The 21,994-nt window shown below is 47.1% G+C and overlaps 2 protein-coding genes across 5 annotated transcripts; both read left to right on the top strand.

Annotated features, from left to right (window-relative positions):
- Positions 1-111: 111 nt before the first annotated feature.
- Positions 112-18,655, top strand: LOC125733407 (S-adenosylhomocysteine hydrolase-like protein 1). Of its 4 annotated transcripts, none has more exons than XM_049006041.1 (17): positions 112-1,497; positions 13,360-13,468; positions 13,727-13,855; positions 14,126-14,226; positions 14,300-14,402; positions 14,895-14,989; positions 15,266-15,372; positions 15,510-15,626; positions 15,721-15,784; positions 16,120-16,208; positions 16,380-16,450; positions 16,543-16,637; positions 16,918-17,016; positions 17,309-17,377; positions 17,496-17,574; positions 18,036-18,156; positions 18,581-18,655. In XM_049006041.1, the coding sequence occupies exons 1-17, from the start codon at positions 1,171-1,173 to the stop codon at positions 18,585-18,587; spliced, it is 1,782 nt and encodes a 593-aa protein (XP_048861998.1). In that variant the 5' UTR covers positions 112-1,170; the 3' UTR covers positions 18,588-18,655. The 4 variants fall into 4 exon arrangements, with proteins under 4 accessions (XP_048861998.1, XP_048861996.1, XP_048862000.1 ...); XM_049006039.1 differs by having other exon boundaries at positions 13,712-13,855; XM_049006043.1 differs by lacking the exon at positions 18,581-18,655 and having other exon boundaries at positions 18,036-18,160.
- Positions 18,656-20,687: 2,032 nt separating this feature from the next.
- LOC125733525 (small lysine-rich protein 1) lies at positions 20,688-21,820 on the top strand. Its single transcript, XM_049006050.1, has 3 exons — positions 20,688-20,824; positions 21,153-21,192; positions 21,444-21,820. Exons 2-3 carry the CDS (start codon positions 21,166-21,168, stop codon positions 21,696-21,698), a joined length of 282 nt encoding a protein of 93 aa, XP_048862007.1. The 5' UTR covers positions 20,688-20,824; positions 21,153-21,165; the 3' UTR covers positions 21,699-21,820.
- The last annotated feature ends 174 nt before the right edge of the window (positions 21,821-21,994 follow it).

Below are 21,994 nucleotides of genomic sequence, written 5' to 3'. Positions count from 1 at the left end.
ATTATTTTATTAAAACTGTGTTTTGGGAGAAGGGGGGGGGGAAATAATGTTTTAATTTCCACAAATGTGTCTTAATTTACATCTCTGCTCAGTATTTTTCAAACCAATTAGCGTAGCCGCATAGGCGCCTGGGGTTATTATACTTGGTACTCATGTTTTAATATTTTCCACTGGGTGGCAGTATAACATTACAACCAAAGGCAGCGTTGGACAGTAGCTGAGGATTCAGGTGCATTATATGTATGTATACATAACTCAGTCGTTATATAGAAATCCTTTTGCTAATAGATGTCTCTTTGTTTCAGTTTATTTACAAGACGTTTAGATGAATCTGCAGCATGCAGGGCTGCCTCAAGGTCTAGTAGCCAAAAGCCATATATTAACAACCGGTAACATCTCCAAGGTGTCCTAATTAATGCAGAACAAACAAAAATTGGATTATTTTGCTATCGCCCTTCTCTCAATGCATAACAATGTATTTTTGGTGTTTTGTATAGAATATTTTTCAGTTGTGGGTGAACTATATATATCATACTACAGCTCAAGTTAACCATGTGTAATAATCGAAATATATGCTTAATCTGACAATTTGTGCAGAATTAGATTAGGTTGAAGTTTGGCAGTGAGTTGGATATGTAGTCGAATTAGAAGCCTATAAAACTAGGAGCGGGACTTCCCCCCGAAACTGGTGCCAAACATCAAATTGAGGGCGCTTCAGTGCAAACTCCTGGGCTGTTTTCTGCCAGTCCGCCCCTGGATAAGAGAGCTGGCACGTCGTAAGCCTACTAGTCACTTCCCCAACTGCGAAGGTAAACGGCGATGAGCTTCAGTAGATCGGTGGCCGAACGAACTGCATTTACCAGAATTCCCTAGCCAAACATTTGGCGGGCGGGGGTGAGGGAAATGAATTTTTATCTGTATAAATACCCGATTGTGTGTGTGTATATATATATGATTTATTGATTCCACATTCTAGTAAATTATGCAATGTAAAATGGCGCATAGTTGACAAACAGAATTGTTGTCGAATGTACCATGTGTCATAGCTGTAGTTTATGATATAGACTACATTTACCACAATCCTATGCCTCTGCGTCATCCTTCACTACTGTGTTCGTTCGTGCGTGCGTTTGTGTTGGGGGGGGAAAAGGACTTCGTGTAACTACAGCGATGTCAGTCCAGGTTGTGTCAGCGAAAATGGCCGAGGCGGACCTGCAAGCCAGTTCCAGCAAAGAGCTCAAAGCTGTACCTCCGGGAATGCCCCAGTCGGAGGAGAAAAGGGTGCTTAGAAACGAGCCTAAGGCTGCAGCTGCTACCTCACCGGTGGGTTCGTCGACGGAGGTTATAGCGAAAGGGGACCCCAGCCATTCCCCGACCCCCAGCCCGGACCTCCCGAAGATGCAGGCATCGGCTATGAGGCGAACAGACGCGCGGCAAAACGGAGACTCCCTCCTGAACAGCGACGGCACCGTCGCCGAAGCTCCGAGGACGAAGAAGGTAATACCAGCCTGGCCCGGTTGTTAATGCTACGCTGCTGGCTCCCTGCACTTCAGGTTATTACGTGACCTGCGGGCAAAAAAAAATAAAAAATCACAATGTTATAATCCGCACTATAATTCGGTGTGTGTGTGTGTGTGTAATATATAAATATTTATACACACACACTCCGGATTTTTTCCCGGCTCTTGAGAGCAATCTGACCCGTGAATACCGGCAATCCAGTTGAGCAGATGGCGGTCAATATGCGGTGCGATAAGCTGTTACTACAAGCTGGCTGGTGGAGTGATGTTCCCGGGGACCGCAGTGCGCCGGCCGGCCCGCCCGGCTGATGCTTTCCGGCAGGCGTTCGCTGTTTCTGCCTTCACGTCGCTATGTTCCATTTCAAGTCGCTTCGTCTGGCAGTAATTACCAATTTAACGTTAATGCTCTAAATATTTAGTTAGATCCAGCTGTCGACAACCCCCCAACCCATATACCATGCAACCTGTTATCTGTTAGTGATTTTTCAACACCTGAACCCGTAATTGCATGCAAACTGTGACAACTACTCTATGATTTATACAGAGGTTGTTATGTGCATCTTAACTGTTTTTGAAGATGAGCTTTTCCACTGCCATCTGAGGCCAAGGAAAAAGTGGAAATCCAGATTAAGACGTTTTTGGGCCTTATCTTTCGGGTCTGGTTTCACAGAGGAGTTGTAACGTTTCACTCAGACCAAGTGACATTTTGAATGGAGAATATAACTTCAAAGCATATTTACTTAGCAGAAACGTTTTTTGATCCTGCAAAGAGAAAAAATGTGCAAGAAATCTGTGCAAAGAAGAATTACAGTAGCTGGAGTTATCTTCTACATTACAGAAATATTTCTTAGAACCTTGGATCTCATTGCTCATCTCAAGTTTCTCATTAAACATAAACCCATAGACGCCGCATTGTGTTAAGCCCAGGTAGTTTTGACGTGTGAAATTCCAATGAAGTGTAAATGAAGATATGATGCCTGGCAGATTTCATATTTGTCTGCATAATTATGGTTTGTTATTGTTAATTAGCAGTGAGGGATATGTTGGTGAATAGGGGAAACCTCACTGGTCTTAATCTACCTGCAGGAATTCTTATGTGTGTCAATATTCTGTCTAGCTGGTCTCGCCTTCCTGTCAAGCATGAACGTTTTTGTGATTAAGACTATGTGCATAAGGAGCACCGAGCTACTTAAGCTGTTCTGTGGTCTATGGATTTCCATGACAGCCTTGTTCGTTGATTTCTATAAGGACGTGCTTGCAGAAAGTAAATGACAGAATGCAAACGTATGTGGGCCTTTATCTGGGAGGACTCGCAAAATTCTGACTCCTGTATCTCTGAACGGAATTAACTGTCCTCCTTATGGCTCACGATCCATGCTATCGCCATGCTTTGCCATAGCTCTGATAGGCTAGTAGGAAGCCATTGATAAGATCAAAGCTCAAGGTCACCTTTCACAATAAGTACCGTTCGGGTTAGAAGTATTCTTCTTGGAGACTTTGCCTGGACCATACAGGTGTGACAGTTAACAAATGGCGTCTCCAGTTAAAATGTCAGGACTGAATACGTATCAGTTAGGATCCCAGCGCTGCCCATTCTACTCATGCGAGCAGTGACCTGTGTTGAAAGCATCAGATCACAATCGTCAGGAAGAAACTGTAATTGCATAACGTTAATTGAAAATTCATTATTATTATTTTTTCCTTATCTCCAATATATGGAATCATACATTGTCTCTTATTATTAACTATCCTAAGATGTGCATTTTATCTGAAGAGGTGTGTGTGTTTCTCTGTATCTATCTCTGTGTGTCTTACTGTTTTTGTGTTTGTGTGTGTGTGTGTCTGTGTGGGTTTGTATGTGTGTGTCATGTTTGTCCAGCATTTCCACTAACCCTAACCCTAACTACACCTCCTATCCTGTATTTCTTGCGTTCATCGTGACACTTCACTGGATGGGCATTTTGTGGAGGATGTATGGATGGTTGATATATATATTTTAGATCAACACGACTGTTTCTATCAGCTAAGTTAGCTAAAGGGTTGAGATGAAAGCCTGTTTTGAATCCTGTACAGCTTTAAATATCTGGTCGCAAAACCCTGCAGAGGGAATCAGTCTGCTCACTGCACAGAATGGCTGGTCCTCTGAGGCTTTCCTCAGTGCTTACCCTTCTGACAGGCCAGTATAAATTGGCCTTGCCGGAATAGTGGTTGCTAAACTTGGGGCAGGATTCACTTGTGCGTTACGCAGGCAGGTGATCGCAGATGGTGCTAAGTTAATGATGCAGACTCACCCGGCTACTGGAGGACATCATCACAAGGTTTAACAAGTTGTGCAGCCCTCTATGTCACTGATCGACTCTCCTCTGACGGTGGCCCTCTGTATCACAGAACAGCTGTCCCCTGACGGTGGCCCTCTGTGTCACCGAACAGCTGTCCCCTGACGGTGATTCTCTGTGGCACAGAACAGCTGTCCCCTGACGGTGGCCCTCTGTGGCACAGAACAGCTGTCCCCTGACGGTGGCCCTCTGTGTCACAGAACAGCTGTCCCCTGACGGTGGTCCTCTGTGTCACAGAACAGCTGTCCCCTGACGGTGATCCTCTGTCACAGAACAGCTGTCCCTTGACGGTGGTCCCCTGTGTCACAGAACAGCTGTCCCCTGACGGTGATCCTCTGTGGCACAGAACAGCTGTCCCCTGACGGTGGTCCCCTGTGTCACAGAACAGCTGTCCTCTGACGGTGGCCCTCTGTGTCGCTGAGTGGCTGTCGCTTGTGGGTGACCCTATGCATTGCTGATCGGCTGTCCCTTGATGGTGACCCTCTTTGTCACTGAGTGGCTGTCCCTTGATGGTGGTAAATATCAATGCTTCTGTCCATCTGTGTTCTCTTCACCTGTGCTAAAACAGGCACACGAAAGATATGCTAGGTAAATTTCACTTAAATGACTTACATGTCAAGCAAGGTAATTTCATTAACACAGATATCTGTATGTTATGTATCACTGGCTGGTACACCGAAGTTAAATTCTAATGGTAACTTATTAGTTGGCGAAGTTCAAATTCACATTACTTGTAAACACAACAATAAGAACTTATCTGATTCCTCCAAAGTGTTCCCGGAGATCAGGTTAGCGGGTCTGTTTCCAAACATGGAGTCCATGATATTTGTTTTTAGGGCAGCCCCATACCGTTTTCATTTAGAGCTCTCTTCGACTTCCTGTATTCATTTTCATTTTTTGAATCTTGTTCACGGCCTGCTCTGTTATTTTAATAAACCCCGCCTTCTCCAATTCACTCTGCATTGCCTAATGAACTTTTGTTTTCCGCTTTGATTTTGACCACGCCTTTTGGCGTCACGCACTCCCAGCTCTCTTTCGAGCCAGAAGGTCTTTCAGCTTTGATATATTGGTCCAACGCCACTGTTATTTTTGGTGTGAATCCAACGACCAGGCCGGAATTTATATTTTGCATGGGCACCAGCCCTGCTGTAGAAAAGGGCATGTGTCACTGAGCAGCTGTCCCCTGTTGGTGACCCTCTGTGTCGCTGAGCGGCTGTCCCCCAACGATCTCCCTCTGTCGCTGAGCGGCTGTCCCCCGACGACAACCCTCTGTGTCGCTGAGCGGCTGTCCCCCGACGACCTCCCTCTGTGTCGCTGAGCGGCTGTCCCCCGACGACCTCCCTCTGTGTCGCTGAGCGGCTGTCCCCCGACGACCTCCCTCTGTGTCGCTGAGCGGCTGTCCCCCGACGACCTCCCTCTGTGTCGCTGAGCGGCTGTCCCCCGACGACCTCCCTCTGTGTCGCTGAGCGGCTGTCCCCCGACAACGGCCCTCTGTGTCGCTGAGCGGCTGTCCCCCGACGATCTCCCTCTGTGTCGCTGAGCGGCTGTCCCCCGACGATCTCCCTCTGTGTCGCTGAGCGGCTGTCCCCCGACGATGGCCCTCTGTGTCGCTGAGCGGCTGTCCCCCGACGATGGCCCTCTGTGTCGCTGAGCGGCTGTCCCCCGACGACGTCCCTCTGTGTCGCTGAGCGGCTGTCCCCCGACGATCTCCCTCTGTGTCGCTGAGCGGCTGTCCCCCGACGATGGCCCTTTTTGTCGCTGAGCGGCTGTCCCCCGACGATGGCCCTCTGTGTCGCTGAGCGGCTGTCCCCCAACGATGGCTCTTTGTGTGAGGGTGAAGTGGAAAGGGGGGCAACTGTGATATGCCATAAAACCGGCAGAATTTTAAAAAATACCATGATGCAGATGTTTGGTCATGCTGCACAGCACTAGCCTGCGTGTGTCTGCATATGTCTGCCCATATGCCAGTTTCCTGGCGACGTGGCGTCTGTCTGAGCCTCTTTGCGCATTTGTTGATCACTGCGTCACTCCACATGACCTTCTCTGTCTGCTCGTTTCCGGGGGGGTGAGTTTACCTGACATGCTGCAATCACTTCATCTTTCAAGTTCGCATTGAAAATGTCTTCATTTGGAGAGGGGGCTCAGTAAATGAGTTTATATTCAGTTGAGTTCTGGGGTGACAATCCCTAGCCTCCCCCCCATGACCCTCTGGCCCTCATTTTTCATGGTAGTTGCATAATTCATACCTCTTTCTCCCACTGAATGAACTTTATCTCCCTTTCAGAAGAAAGGGACTCACAATCTCTATAACAAAGGGTCATTAACAGGTTTTATTAGGCTCAAAGGATGCATGGAAATTTTTTTGCTGCTTTTATCAGGCGGTGAGGTAATATATGGGGGGGGGGGGGGGGCTGTAAAGCAAAATGTCAGGGAATGAGAAGAGATGGCTAACCTGGGGAAGAGCATCTCCTCACCACAGACAATCATGTCATGTGACCATGATGTCCGTTACCTGATTCAAGTTCTGCAGACCTCTGTGCCCCCTCCTCACAGCAGGCCCCACATTCGGTGTGCTGCTTCCCCTTCACTGGATTGGGACCTAAAGCTCACGGTCAGATCCAGTCTTGGTGCTCAGCCCTCCCAGGTGTTCATGCTGGGGGTGAAGATGCCACTGGCTGATGGTGTCTGTCTGCCTGTGTTTGTGTGTCTGTGCCTGTGGAATTTTTCTTTTGGTGGGGGAGGCCCATATGATTACACTCTTAAACTCCTCAAATTGCAGTGGGCCCCAGTAAAACGGGTTTAAAATAAGATGTAGTCTGCCTTTTGTGTTCACAGTAATTATACCCCTTGTTAAAAGTAAGGGGAAAAAACACTGTTTACTGAACATCACAGCCACGGACTGACATTATGGCTGGAGTCACCTTGGATTGTCTTGTGAAAGGAGAACTTTAAGCTACAGGTTTGTTTGGGAGGGTGGAGGCCGCAGTTTTTTCCCGGGGGGCCGCCTGTCTGCATGCAGTCTGTAGCATTTCCCTCAGGGTGGTGACTGTTCTCTCACTGCATGCGCTAACTTTCTGCCACACCAGTGTTTTGGGAAATGGCACTCTCTTCTACCCGGGTGAAAATGCAAGCTGGAAACACAAGGTCAGGGGAGAGATGCATCTTGTGAAGGCCCCGGATCTGGGCAGTCCTCAGCGGCGCCAAGCCACCTCCATCTGGTAGCCTGACCCCATTTTACCCCTTAGAATCTCGGAATAATTAAACTGATAACACCCCTCGCTTACACAAATTGGTCAGTCCTCAGCTGCATCCACCAGGTGTTGGAGCAGGACTCCTGGCTGTGCCTGTTCAGAGCGAGGTGGGCCGTCTGTCCCAACCCCAGAATGTGGAGGGGAGTAATTAGATGATGACAGAGAGGAAGAGAGAGGGAGCAGTGCAGTGAGAAGCTGACCAGGGAGTTCAGTTTCACCTTCTGCCCAACAGCTCTCCGTCCATGAGACGCAGCGTGCAGGATTTAAATGTTTTTCTGAATCATCTCGCTGGAGGGCGAAAATAAACCTGCCCTGAGCCCTGCCTTCCCGCCGGCCCAGCATGGTGATCCAGGGCTGCTCCTGGCATTCCTGCATGTCATTGCTGTGGAAACCTGAGGGGACACTGCCAGCTTTCAGCCAACCTGCCCAAACCCCACCAGGGGGCGCAGCACCAGCCAGACCCCTTCCTGTATGTCCAGTAGCTGATGCTCCCTGCCTGAGCACAAGACAGCCTGATGTGCCATAATCCCCTTCTGCACCTGCAGTGTGCTCTCAGTGAGAGACAGAATGTGCAACACCTTTAGTTTTAAAAGTTACTTCATTAAAGTCGTTATTTGCATAAGGGCAGATTTATTAAAACCCAGGATCGATTCCCTATCCCTGTGCACATTGATAACTACACCAGGAGCACCTTGAACTGCTGTGGTTTCCTCACGTGGCCCTGAGCGTGACCAGCCTAATGCAGCAATTAAACAGTTAACCTGCCCAGTGGGGAATGATGGTCAATGTGCCGAGTGATGGTGAAGGTGCCAAATGATGGTCACGGTTCTGAAGAGTGAAGTGGAACAGGGAAACGATTTGGGAAGCACTGGAATAGAGACAGTTGCACACGGTACGAAGATGTACCCATTTTACACACGAGAGTAAATCTTCACGCTGGGCTGCTCCCGTCGTGAGGACGTATGTGTCCTTCGCCACAAATCTGCAACTCGTAGATATAAATAGTGCAGCTCTTGACGCCACTTGCAGGCAGCTTCTGCTCAGAGGTGTTGGATATCTTTGCTCTTTGAGTGCTGATTCCAGGTCCCTCACTTCACAGAAACCAGGCGCAAAGTGGCCTGTTTTCCCTTCTCGGAGGGTTCTGCCTTTAAGGGGGCCTGTTTCCCCTTCTCGGAGGGTTCTGCCTTTAAGGGGACCTGTTTTCCCTTCTCGGAGGGTTCTGCCTTTAAGGGGGCCTGTTTCCCCTTCTCGGAGGGTTCTGCCTTTAAGGGGGCCTGTTTTCCCTTCTCGGAGGGTTCTGCCTTTAAGGGGGCCTGTTTTCCCTTCTCGGAGGGTTCTGCCTTTAAGGGGACCTGTTTTCCCTTCTCGGAGGGTTCTGCCTTTAAGGGGACCTGTTTTCCCTTCTCGGAGGGTTCTGCCTTTAAGGGGACCTGTTTTCCCTTCTCGGAGGGTTCTGCCTTTAAGGGGACCTGTTTTCCCTTCTCGGAGGGTTCTGCCTTTAAGGGGGCCTGTTTTCCCTTCTCGGAGGGTTCTGCCTTTAAGGGGGCCTGTTTTCCCTTCTCGGAGGGTTCTGCCTTTAAGGGGGCCTGTTTTCCCTTCTCGGAGGGTTCTTCCTTTAAGGGGGCCTGTTTTCCCTTCTCAGTGGGTTCTGTCTTAAAGGCGGTGTGGTTTTCCTTAGCGGAGAGTTGTGGTCAATCCTCAGGTGGACAAGGTGGACAAACAAAAACCCACAAATTCTGACAAACTCCAAGCATTAATTATGCAATGGGCTGCCATCAGTCAGGATTTGGCCCAGAAGTTGATTGATAGCAGCCAGGGTGAATTGCAGAGGTCTTGGAAAAGAAGGGCCAGCAATTAAAATATTGACTCTTTGCATAAACTTAATGTAATTGTTAATAAAAGTCTTTGACACTTATGAAGTATAATTACAAGCATTTCATTATACCACAGAAATATCTGACAAAAAGATCTACAAACACTCGAGCAGCAAACTATGTTAAAACCAATACTTGTGTCATTGTCAAAACTTTTGGCCATGACTGTAGGATTTATTTAGTCGTCAAACTTTAACTATTGACATTTCAAATGATGTAGGCATAAAAACAGTTTTAAACATAAAACAACAGGCACAAGACTATAATGCATAACTAAAAAGAATTTTATTTTAAAAATTAGCGCATATTTATTTGCTTTTGGACTTTGAATCCTGATGATAATGAGGCACGAGGTCTCTCTTTCTGCCTCCATGGCTGTCCTGCTTGGATCATTGGTGGGCATGTAGGGTTCCTGGTCGTCCTGCTTGGATCATTGGTGGGCATGTAGGGTTCCTGGTCGTCCTGCTTGGATCGACGGTGGGAGTGTGGGGTTCCTGGTCGTCCTGCTTGGATCGACGGTGGGAGTGTGGGGTTCCTGGTCAGCCTGCTTGGATCAACGGTGGGAGTGTGGGGTTCCTGGTCAGCCTGCTTGGATCGACGGTGGGAGTGTGGGGTTCCTGGTCGTCCTGCTTGGATCGACGGTGGGAGTGTGGGGTTGCAGGTCGTCCTGCTTTGATTGACAGTGGGTCCCTCATCTGCCTCTTTATCTCGTAAGCAATACAGAGCAATCATTAGCTCTAATTGACCTTGAATCGCTGGGTGGGGTTGAGCTGAAAGGTCCACACTGAACATTCTCTTTACTGGGGATGTGCCCAATCAAGTGTGTATGACCCGTATTCCAGTTCTGAAATCACACTGCCACTTGTTCTTTGTAGCCTGCCATTGCAGACTGGAGCACCAAGGGTTTTTTCTTCTGATGGACCATGTTTAAGTGGGTTGGGGGGGTCATCGTCTGACCATCCTATTCACACATTTGACCTCTGAGATCTGAGTCTGGCTTTGTCATGGCTCATAGCATCAAGTTCTCTTTCATTATTGATGACTGGCTATCTGCATCCATAATGCACGGCCATCTTCACCTCAGTCTGCTGAGCAGAGACAGGAAGCACTTCAGAACAAGCAGCTCATGGAGCATTGCTCGTCTTCTGCCTTCCTGACAATGGGACATTCCATCTGTGTTGTGTGGGTGGCGCATGGGAGGTACCATCCCATGGTGAAGTATATACTTTGGGTCATATTTATTGTTATTTTTCCACAAGCACTGTACCTTGAACAGGAAGTAACAACTTCAAGTCCCCAATCCGTGCCCTGCATCTCAACCAGCAGGTCTCCTGCATGCCACCTGTATGTTATTTGGCATTAAACAGCAGGTTATGTACCAAGTGTGGATTTACCTGATTTACTTTAAAAATGAGCCAGCCAGTCGTAGTGGTGCAGTACAAGTCAAAAGTTAGGACACACATATCAATAGAAAAGTTTATTTGTACTATTCTCTATACTTTAGAATAATTATAAAGACATTAAATCTATAAAATAAGATAATATTTATGTTATGCACTGACCATTAATCCAGTTCATTTGTTGGGGAGGGGGTGGGCAGCTCTGTGGGTTGGGATGTTGGAACTTTTGACTGGTACTGTAGATGTTGTAGTACCACCTCTGCGTTAATGGTACTGTAGATGTTGTAGTACCACCTCTGTGTTAATGGTACTGTAGATGTTGTAGTACCACCTCTGCGTTAATGGTACTGGTACTGTAGATGGTGTAGTACCACCTCTGCATTAATGGTACTGTAGATGGTGTAGTACCACCTCTGCATTAATGGTACTGTAGATGTTGTAGTACCACCTCTGTGTTAATGGTTCTGGTGCTGAAGATGACGTAGTACCACCTCTATGATAAGGGTCTGGTGCTGAAGATTTCATAATATCCCCTCCCTTTTCCAGGGTTAGACTATGAAACAGTTAATTTTGAAATAACTCTGTAAAATTGAATTGTTATTTAAAAATGCATTTTCTGTCCACTTTGGAAAAATTGACCATTGTAATAATGTAAAATGCATCTTCTTACCTTCGCAGGCACCAGCTACCACTGATGCAGCTAATTGAATATTTCTGAAGGTGCTGGATAGGGCACTCATGGCTTACTGGGAGAGATTACTGGATGCCATATATGAGCTAAGCACTCTCCTCTGCCGGCCCACTCTGACGTTACCCGCTGGAGCTTCTCTGTGATTGGTTTCTCTGTGATTGGTTTCTCTGTGATTGGCTCCGAAGCCATCGAGCTGTCACTTTCCGACACGAGCACAGTGCATCAGGAGCGGGACTGTAGGAGCCGAACAGCAGGGTCCCTGCAGCCGTCCTGCGTCTTTTGCTCAGAGAATTTGCACCGTTGCCTCCCTGATCTCTCTGATGGGGCAGATTACCTGCACATTCACAGTCAATACGTTCCCTAAGTGGTCACCTTGGCCTTTAGTGGCTCCATGTGCTGGAAGCATGCAGTCTCCTTCGTTTGAACCCTGTGCTTTGTGAAGTCTCCAGTGGCTCTTGCATTTCAAACAACTGTTAATATAAATTTATAGATGCCTTTCCTAGTTTGACTGCATCAGAGAGCTTGATATTAAATGTTGGAACAATGTTACAAATTAGCCAACTTAGATTGTGTGGGAGATGATTTAGATGCCATCTAAAGACGTTTGCCTCAAGTACAGATCGTGTGCTCCGTGATCCCTGTGGTTTTTATGGTCACCTTAGGGGGGCGCTCCAAGTATTAATTAGGGTTTGTTCCGCCAGAGTCACTGTGAATTGCACTGTTTATTTCTGGTATTTGATTTAATGGATAGAGTTGATCTCCATCTTGTAACTATGCTGTGTGCTAACTGATACAGAGGGTCATGTATCAGTGAGGACAGCTTCATATTCAAGGAACTGTTAGCAATTGTGACATTACAGATATAGGACAGGACAGGCTGACTTGAGCTATACTGAAAAATGTTTGCATTGACAGAGGGTTACGGGGAGGATCCCTCTGGATAGCTGTTTCACACAAAGCCATTAACCACGGATGGCTGGTAGGGCGAAATATTTTATCTTGATCATTGTTTCATATCAAATGATATTGATAATTATTGTGGTATAATCCAAGTCATTATTTCTTTACTTCAGTGCTTCATTTTTACAGTAAAATATGACGGGTGGTTTTGAGTTTTTCTGATTATGATGTCCAAATTGGTTTACTGTGAGTTATGGAGCGTGTGACAGGTATAATGATAAATTACACCAACAAGAGACTCATACCTCGATGGAATCTGTATAAAAAATAGTGCATTATAATGGTCAGTTATGCAAGAAAACAAGTGTATCACGATACTCATGATATTCAATTCAGTGACGACCTGAATGTTCATTTAACAATATTATTGCTGTCTCGCCCAGCCCTGTGGTTAAACGTAGCATGATATACTGTTTAGGCTACTGTAATGAAGCCCTTTGTGGGAGAGCCCCCTAGTGGACTCCCATTGTACTCTGGCTCATGGCCAAGCAGATGGACACTGACAGGATTCATGGTGTTTCTTTTAATGACAGCAGTAAAGAAAACGCAGATATTTTTGTCTGCTTTTCAGGTGGTTGACACGACATATTTTCCGACGCGTGCTCTCTGTCCGCTGGTGGGAGTGTGCTCACCTGTGTCTGTGCGAGCGCATCAGGGTGGAGCTCCGCTTTGCACGATACAGAGAGCAGAGGAGAATTGTAAATGCGTGACTGTGCACATACAAAAATGACAAGCTGTTGTGTAAATTAGATAAATATCATAAGGCTATTTAGTTGGTTTAATAAAAGGACAATGTATAGACCTGTTCTATAGGAAAGGTAACCTGAAATGACTTCTGTTGTGATCTGGTAAAATTACATAAAATTAACTTGACCCTCAAGAGGGGGCCAGGAGGTACCGTTGGGGGGGGTACCCTAATATAATGGTAGGGGAAACACTGGGCAGCTGACCCTGTGCTTGGGCCCCAAGCGTCGTTCTCACCTGTGTGTATGTCTTAGTGGAAAAGGAGCATGAGAAGAAAAGTGGAAACGCTCACATTCCAGTGGACCTCTACTCACACGTGTAGATGGCAGATCCAGCATGATTTACTCTCATTTAAACTGACCCACCCAAAGCAGGGAGTCAGTGGGACATTAATGGTTTCCTGAGGAGCTCAGCATCCCTGGAAGACAGGCGTTGGGGATGATGCCGGCCGTTCCTGCGTGGTATTTGGGGCAGCAGATCACACTGGGGATGAGGTCAAGCCAAGTCTCAAACAGGGTCCCTTGCATCGCCACCACCAGCAACTACATTAATGCCTCTCTCTCTCTGAATCCTTCCATTGCAGATTCAGTTTGCCGACCAGAAACAGGAGTTCAACAAGAGGCCCACGAAGATTGGGCGGCGCTCACTGTCCCGGTCCATCTCACAGTCCTCCACAGATAGCTACAGCTCAGGTAATGGAGACACAAACCCAGAACAGCATCAGAACCAGACTGTGATCCGCTCCCGTAGCCGCTTTGCCCGAGACCCCAGTCTGCGCTGATATCGTTTCGGTACTGACACACACACAGCAACTGTGACAGACCACGATCCAGTCGTAGTCGTTGTGCCCGAGTCCCTGGTCCGTGCCGAGCTTCCCGCCCCCGCCGTTCTGGTACTGATACGGGTGTGGCAACTTCTCCGCGCTCATCCTGCAGCTGCCTCCTACACAGACAGCTCTGATGATGAGACGTCTCCGCGGGACAAGCAGCAGAAGAACTCCAAGGGCAGCGCAGACTTCTGCATCAAGAATATCAAACAGGCCGACTTCGGGCGCCGGGAGATCGAGATTGCAGAGCAAGGTGGGTGGCAGGGAGCCTCGGGGTGGGGGGCAGGGAGCCTCGGGGTGGGGGGCAGGGAGCCTCGGGGTGGGGGGCAGTGCAGCTGCAGAAGGTACATTTGGCCTTAGTCTGCTGTTCACAGCCGGCGAGGGCCGTATGGGAATGTGCGTTTCCAAAGTCACACCTAGGGCCGCCCCCCCCCCCCCCCCCTTTCCAAATTCACACCTAGGGCCTGCCCCCCCTGGGCGTGCGTGCACACTAAGGGACCCTGTGTGTTTCTGCTCCCCACAGAGATGCCGGCTCTGACGGCTCTTCGCAAGAGAGCCCAGGGTGAAAAGCCTCTGGCAGGAGCCAAGGTGGTGGGCTGCACCCACATCACCGCCCAGACTGCTGTGAGTACGGCCACATTCACGCACACACACACGGCTCAGCGAGAAGGAGCCTAACGGGCCCCACACGCCACAGGTGCTGATGGAGACTCTCTCGGCTCTGGGAGCTCAGTGCCGCTGGGCTGCCTGCAACATCTACTCTACCCAGAACGAGGTAGCTGCTGCTCTGGCTGAGGCAGGTGAGTGTCTTCCATGCCACCCCCCGCCAAACCCTGCTCATGATCGCACCCCCTTCCATGGACCCCACACAGTCAGTGTAACCCCAGAGGAGCCTTGCTCATCACTGACGCACATTCAACAGACTACTGCATCCAACATGCAAGGAACGCTTCTGCAGGTCCTTCATTCCATCTGCCATCAGACTTCATAACACGTCAGTCACCTAAAGTTCATAAATTATGTCACTATTCTGTATATTGTGCAACATCCACGGCATAGGCATACAATGATATTTACATCACTCTGTGCAATCAGTATGTATCTGTATATGTATGTGTCTGTATTTTGGGTCTGTGTAATTGTGTGCACTGATTTTTTATTTATTGTATTTCTTACAGTATTTTTTGGTCTGTTTCTTGTCTATTGCTTTTTACTTAGGAAGTAAATTTCCCCAGCGTGCAATCAGTAAAGTCTTATCTATCTATCTATCATTCCATGCTGCCTCTGCTCAGGGATCTCAGTGTTCGCATGGAAGGGCGAGTCGGAGGACGACTTTTGGTGGTGCATCGATCGCTGTGTCAACCTGGAGGGCTGGCAGCCCAACATGGTGGGTCCCACCCCCACACCCATTCCGCAGGCTTTCTTCATGAGCCTCGGCCTTTCCCCTTAACATAAGCACAGTACAGGGCCTTGTGGTGAAGGAACGCAAATTGCAGTTTGCAGATATACTATCAGGGATGTGTATTGATGTTCCTCGCCTCACACAGAGAAGCCCTGTGAGAAGCCCTGACTTCTAGTCCAGTTTGCTACTTATCGAGAGTTTCTGAATCAGTGCCTCTCAGTAGGAGGAAGGCTCATTTTGCTTATCACCCTGTTTTGGCAGATCCTGGATGACGGGGGCGACTTGACCCACTGGATCTACAAGAAGTACCCCAGTATGTTTAAGAAAATCAAGGGAATCGTGGAAGAGAGCGTCACTGGAGTTCACAGGTAGGGGGCGCTCTATGAACAGTACCGAGCAGCCTTTTCTTAACAGGGGCTGATTTTGAGTTCAGTCCTTCATCCAGCTTCACAGTAGCCCTCCACCCCACACACTACACCACCTTCCTATGGTCCTCTTTTCTCAGGCTGTACCAGCTGTCTAAGGCCGGCAAATTGTGTGTTCCTGCAATGAACGTCAACGACTCGGTGACAAAGCAGAAATTTGACAACCTGTACTGCTGCCGGGAGTCCATCCTGGATGGGTAGGCGGAGCGACGAGGGTGTTAGTGAGACGAGAGCGATTTGGTGGGGGGGCTGGACATGCCTGATTCAGTGACCCTGCTCACCTGCTTACAGGCTGAAGCGGACCACAGATGTGATGTTTGGCGGGAAACAGGTGGTGGTGTGTGGATATGGAGAGGTAATGTTCTGGGGCATCACACTGCAGCCTAGTTACTTTGTTTGTTGGTTAGTCACCCTAACATTCTGCTGGGACCAGTGTGAATTTTCTTGTAGCGTAACGTTGATAATCCACTAAACTGTATATTTTTAGGTCACCAGTTTTTAACATTATTCATCAGGCATCTTTCTCATTTTATCCCATTGTCACAATATTTTGCTTAGATTTTGTATCAGTCAGTAGTATTTTTAAATTATATCTTAAATCCCACCAGCTGTCAGTCATGGATAGCAGGAAGTAGCAGCTGGCCAATCACAGGCCCTAATGCCAACCGTGTCTGTTCTATGTGGGCGCAGGTCGGCAAGGGCTGTACGGCTGCTCTGAAAGCCATGGGTGCCGTCGTGTACGTGACTGAGATCGACCCCATCTGTGCTCTGCAGGCCTGGTACGTGCGCCGGCTTTCCTGGAAGGTTATCTCACCATTATGATGGATGGTTGGTAAACAAAGGGCTACAGCAGGGGGGTGGAGTTTGATTGTCAGGTGTTGGATGGGTTAAGTGCTTTAGCGAGAGGTTACCAGGGTAGTTAAACCTGTGTGTGCCTGGCCCTCCTTCAGCATGGATGGCTTCCGACTGGTGAAGCTGAATGAGGTCATCAGACAAGTGGACATTGTCATCACCTGCACAGGTAGCTCTCTAGGATATGGCAGGTCCTCCCATCACAGGGGCTATGTGACTTTCTCACGCAACTCGTCACATGCTCTCCACCTCTCTCTTCAGGCAATAAGAACGTGGTGGTCCGGGAATACCTGGACCGCATGAAGAGTGGCTGTATCGTGTGCAACATGGGCCACTCCAACACAGAGATCGACGTGGTACGTAGGCCACAGCCTGCAGAGTTACACCTGACTGGCCCCTCCCCCACCGGCCTCTCTTCCATCAGACCCCACCCCCTCAGGTCCCTCCCCCATAAGCCCCACCTTCATGAGACCCCACCCCCTCATGTCCCTCCTCTTCAGGTCCCTCCCCTACAGCCCCCCTCCTCCATCAGACCCCACCCCCTCAGGTCACTCTCCCACAAGCCCCTCCCCCCAATGTGATTGACGGTCTCTCCCCCCCCCCCCCCCCCCCCCCCCCCGTTGTCCCACTTCCCAGGCCAGCCTACGTACCCCTGAGCTCACCTGGGAGCGTGTGAGGTCACAGGTGGACCATGTCATCTGGCCCGACGGCAAAAGGATTGTGCTGCTAGCTGAGGTGAGAACTCAGCCCTGGATGAGGTGGAGGAGAGGTGGAGGAGAGGCGGAGTGGCAGCACACTGCATGTGGAGGAAAGTTCCAGGCAGTCAGTGCATTGTAGATGGCAGTCTGTTTTATAAGGATGGTCTCGGTTTAATGTGGAAGAGCAAGAAGATTCAAGTCGATTTTCTGTGTGTGTGTGTGTGTGTGCGTGTGTGTGTGTGTGTGCGTGTGTGTGTGTGTGTGTGTGTGTGTGTGTGTGTGTGCGCGCGCGCGCGCGCGCGCCTCTGTATCTGTCTGTGTGTCCACAGGGCCGTCTTCTGAACCTTAGCTGCTCCACAGTGCCCACGTTCGTGCTGTCCATTACTGCTACCACTCAGGTAAACTGGAGAGGGCTTCTGTGAAGGCTTTGAGGTCAGCCTTTTGATTCTCTTATGCTCTGCTGAATCGGTGACTGAGATAAAAATGTCCACTGACTCACTGCTCTGTGTCACAAAGGCTCTGGCGCTGATTGAGCTTTTTAACGCCCCCGAGGGCCGCTACAAGCAGGACGTCTATCTGCTGCCCAAGAAAATGGGTAAGGGCCTCCTGCTTTTAACCTTTATTCCGAGCAAACGTTTTGACCCTCCTGCCCTCTGGTGGTTGCTTTCAGTAATAACAAGGAGATAGTTACTGCACACTGTTTATGGCTCCCCATGCAAATTCAGTCACATTCTGTATTTTTATATGAAGTGATATATTTTTATTTTTTTAATAAAGAAACCAATTCCCAAAAGTTGTGGCTATAGTTTTCATGTATGGTAATAAAACTGATCTTTTACTGACCAGAGTGTCTGTCTACCTCAGTGACTCACACTCAAAGGTTGTTTCACTGGGAAGTCCTTGAGCTTTAACTGAGCTTAACCCAGATCACCCTTTCAGTCAGACTGTGTTCAGGGTATCAGCACGAGTCCCAGAGCAGTTGGCACACAGCTGGCGCCGGTCACTGACCACCCGCATCTCAGCTTTCCGGCTAGTCAGTCGCTCCTTCCCTTTCAGACGAGTATGTAGCCAGTCTTCACCTTCCTGCGTTCGACGCCCACTTGACAGAGCTGAGTGATGAGCAAGCGAAGTATCTGGGGCTGAACAAAAACGGCCCTTTTAAGCCAAACTACTACAGGTAAGGGGCCCCACTCCACTACATCTGTTTCTCAACCCAGTCCTTGTGGACCCCCAGGCCACATTTTTGCTCGCTCCCAGGTCTCAGCCAGTCGAGAACACTGAATACAGATCTGCTGGGAGCTGTAAGGGAACAAAACTGTGGCTGTCTGGGGGGGTCCACGAGGACGGGCTTGGGAAACACTGCACTGCGTGACGAGTCGCCATGCCGCTAATGTGAAGTATTACTGGAATATCACTCTAATGCTCCTTCTACTCAGTAAAGATGATGTAACTGAGATGTTTAGGGCTGTTCTTTCTTGTACCTTGCCTGTATGACTAAGTCAGAAAGAAAAGACGTACTGTATAATACAGTAACAAGATTATACACCCTCTACAAAAAATGAATAAATAAAGGCTTCAGCTGCTGTTCTTTCCACCGGCAGGTATTAAACCTGAGGGCACCGGGGGGGCACTGAAGAAGCCCTAGACATGTGGAGCCCCCCCCCCCCCCCACCCCCCCCGACTCACCTGATTCGTGTCTCGCCCCCCTGGAGATTTCATTTCCTCAGGGCACTGTACAGTTGGCGAGCTGCTCCTGCTGCTGGGACCCCCCTGTACTCCACCACGCCCCCCTCCTCCTGTACTCCACACGCTCCCCTCCTCCTGTCCCTGTTCAGCCTGTGCAGGCCCTTCGCAAATTTGGCCTTATAATGAATAATCCAGAAAACACTTATGATGCATCTTTTTCAGGCTGATTGTCTTCATTTTTAGTTAGTTTATTTTGTTTCTATCTTCCCACCTTGGTCACTGGAGTTTGTACAGTGGTGGCTGGGTACGTATATTTATTTATTTTTAAGAGAGATCTGTTTTTAAAGCTCCTCTCCTCGTCTGGACAGATGTAGTATGCTATTGAGTTTGCGGTCCTGGGGACGTGCTCCTGGTGTCCTTATCACCCAGACACGGCAAAGAGCTCTGAGCTCAGCGCTGTCCATGCTACTTATGTTTCATTCATTATTGTTCTGTTTTCCCTTCCTCTGAATTTTTGTGATGCCTGTGTGAACTAAAAAATGATTCAGGTAGACAGATTTATCAGTAAGAGCCCATGCATTCTGTAATGTTATTTTAATTCAGCATATTTAAATAGCTAATGATACAACAACATGAGGTGTACAGTTTCATTTTGTAAAGAAATGTAAGACTATTTTCCTCCATTGTTATTTCTTTGTTATGAATATGTTCTCATAAGAAAAAGTAATTATTGTGAAGTGTAAATTTCACTTGTAGAATTCAGTGTGCTGCAGTCTTCATTTCAGCGATGATTCATTTCAATCATGGGGGGGGGGATTTACTTCTGGTAAGATGGACTCTGTTTAAGAATTATGTTTGTGAACTGTTTAGACATCATATAAATGTTGAATTTATGTTAGCTGTGTCTGAAAAATTTGGCCATTCCAGATGATTTTGGTTAAATTGTTTTGGACAAAGGAAACCGAAAATGTGTTTCACCCTAAACATTCCCGTGGTGTCTTATTGGCTCCTTGACCTCTTTCAGGCTCACATTTTTCCAGGCATTCCCATACTAGTTCCTTAAGGTTACATTGTTCACATCTGTAATTGCACTTTTACGTTTTTGTGCCCATTCTGTGCGTCAGTGGGTTATATAATTGAAACGTAATCAGGCACAAATTGACATTTTGTCCAGTTCATGTGCTCCCACCCGCAGCATTTTTATTAGCCACTTGAGCTTTTACAATCATTTTTAACAATCGCAGAATTTACGTTTCCGGTTATTCTTGCTATGACTCACTCCTTGTACTCCAGACCTTCGCGCCCACACGCGATCCTTACGTGTGATGCACGATGTATACGCTGCGTTGTCCTTTAGCGCCATCGTGTGGGAGAGGTTAACAGCAGCACCTCTAACGGAAAGTGGATGAAGTTCGCTCTGAAAACGACCGTTCCCAATTTACAGTACCGGTTAAATTTTCTTTAGTTTTAAAGTTGTACAGGTTTAAAAGGTATGAAATATTTCAAGTGATTATAGTTAATAAGCAATAAATATTCTGTAATCTAAAAATAAAGAAATAGACTGTGAATAATCCAAGGCTGATGTTTTGGGTTTTTTTTGGTTGTTTTTATTCTATGTATTTTCACCCCATTACAAGGGAATGATTTTGCAACACCGCCAATCTCGCCAAGCCCCCACCCCCACATACGTTTTGGTGTGACATCGCATTTTACATTAAAACTTGAAATAATTGACATACTATTGATGTAAAGGAAATGCAGGACGTTACTGGTGATTTGGTAATTATTCGAAGGGAAATTGCCTTTCCCTCGTTTTCTCAATTTCTTCTGATTTGTGAAGCGCCGCTATGCAGTACCCATAGAGCTATACAGCGATACCTTTTCTAGGTATTCCAGTAATTATTGTGGTTTCCCTCAGTTAGTTGTTGGTGTAACTTCAGCCTCTATACAATGAACATTTCCCGAAAGCATACCGACCCATTCAGAGCCGTCGGACACAGACCTACAGAGCGTCCGTCCCCAAGGCAGCCGCGCGTCAACAGAGAGGCCCTAGTCAATGAAAGCTGGAGCATTAAGTAACGGAAGGAAAGTTAAAAATTCTTTTGAACTTATCTGGAATTTTGCAGAGCCCGACCAGTCGGTATAGTGCATTCGGAAATGTAAGGACAACCCCGATCATCCTCTGATACGTTCATGTAAATTGCAGTTAGAAACAATTTTCAGTGATTGCTGACTGACTGTAATTGATTTTGAGTTTGGCGTAATATGGCATACTGATTTCCACCGATAACTGTAATTACAAAAATATATAGTAAAATATATTCTCTGTACTGCTAGTCTTTCAAGTAAATCTAAATATATCAGTCATGGAAATATCGAATTAAACTGGAAAAAGAGGTCTGACTCTAGATCAGGAGTTTTCACATACTATGCATGACAGACTATCAGCTATCTAAGACAAACAAACCGTTTATCTGATTTTTGCAGACTGCGAATTGTGATGAAACTGAATAAAGTTGACAGAATGGTAATTGATTTCCATTCATTTAAAAGCCAGTATTATGCATTATAGTGTATTATGCTCCTTTATGCATTCTCATATATTGTATAATCACATAGTTTGGCAGATAGCTGTTCCGAACGTAATCTATGTAATGGAAGTTTAAATAACTGAAGATACAAGGAGGAATTACTACAACAAACGGCCGTTAGGTTACTAATACATATTCATGAATGGATTGATTGGTTGATTGATTGATGTCCATGTGTTTTCTACAGCCTACAAAAACCAGAACATCAAAACTGGAAAGCGCTGAACCAACGAAAAAGAACAAGCGGAAAATCTCGTCCAAAAAGAGATCATTGAATGTGAAGTCCGTCCAAAAAGAAGTTGACATATTCAGCGCAGCTGCTATGGAGAATGTTTACTACATCGCCCATAATGCAGTGGACTGTTTACGATTCAGAGGATTCGGCAGTTCAAAAGCACCAAAGAAGAAAAAGAAAGGCAAAAAACATAAGAGTAAACATTAGATATCAAACCATACTCTTGCCAATACATTTAATCGCTTATTTTTGTTTTAAAAAACTACGTCCTGCTTTTGGTTTAATGAAGAAATGTGCCCTCTAAGATGTTCAGCAATTTTGTAATATGTGACTCTTCATTTGACACTAAAGTATTTCCAAATGAATTAAGAGAATTCTCTTTGTATATCTGATGAAAGCATTTCCGTGTGGCTAATAATTCATGTTACTTGAGTCGTCAGTCAAAAATATTAGCTGGATTGTGTTGTAGTAAACCTATTTGTAAGCCTATATTTTGTCCTAAC

Source organism: Brienomyrus brachyistius, chromosome 1, assembly GCF_023856365.1.
Source record: "Brienomyrus brachyistius isolate T26 chromosome 1, BBRACH_0.4, whole genome shotgun sequence".
Classification (NCBI taxonomy): Eukaryota; Metazoa; Chordata; class Actinopteri; order Osteoglossiformes; family Mormyridae; genus Brienomyrus; species Brienomyrus brachyistius.
Note: the sequence above shows the minus strand (reverse complement) of the source record. Positions and strands in the feature narration are given on the sequence as shown.

Excerpts from the sequence above, each read along its gene's own strand:
- LOC125733525 (XM_049006050.1), top strand. The coding sequence starts at position 21,166 with ATGAAACTGAATAAAGTTGACAGAATG. Across the intron at positions 21,193-21,443 it reads TGAATAAAGTTGACAGAATG|CCTACAAAAACCAGAACATC; the intron begins GTAATTGATTTC and ends TGTTTTCTACAG.
- LOC125733407 (XM_049006039.1), top strand. The coding sequence starts at position 1,171 with ATGTCAGTCCAGGTTGTGTCAGCGAAAATGGCCGAGGCGGACCTGCAA. Across the intron at positions 14,403-14,894 it reads TGCTGCTCTGGCTGAGGCAG|GGATCTCAGTGTTCGCATGG; the intron begins GTGAGTGTCTTC and ends GCCTCTGCTCAG. Across the intron at positions 15,373-15,509 it reads AGCGTCACTGGAGTTCACAG|GCTGTACCAGCTGTCTAAGG; the intron begins GTAGGGGGCGCT and ends CTCTTTTCTCAG.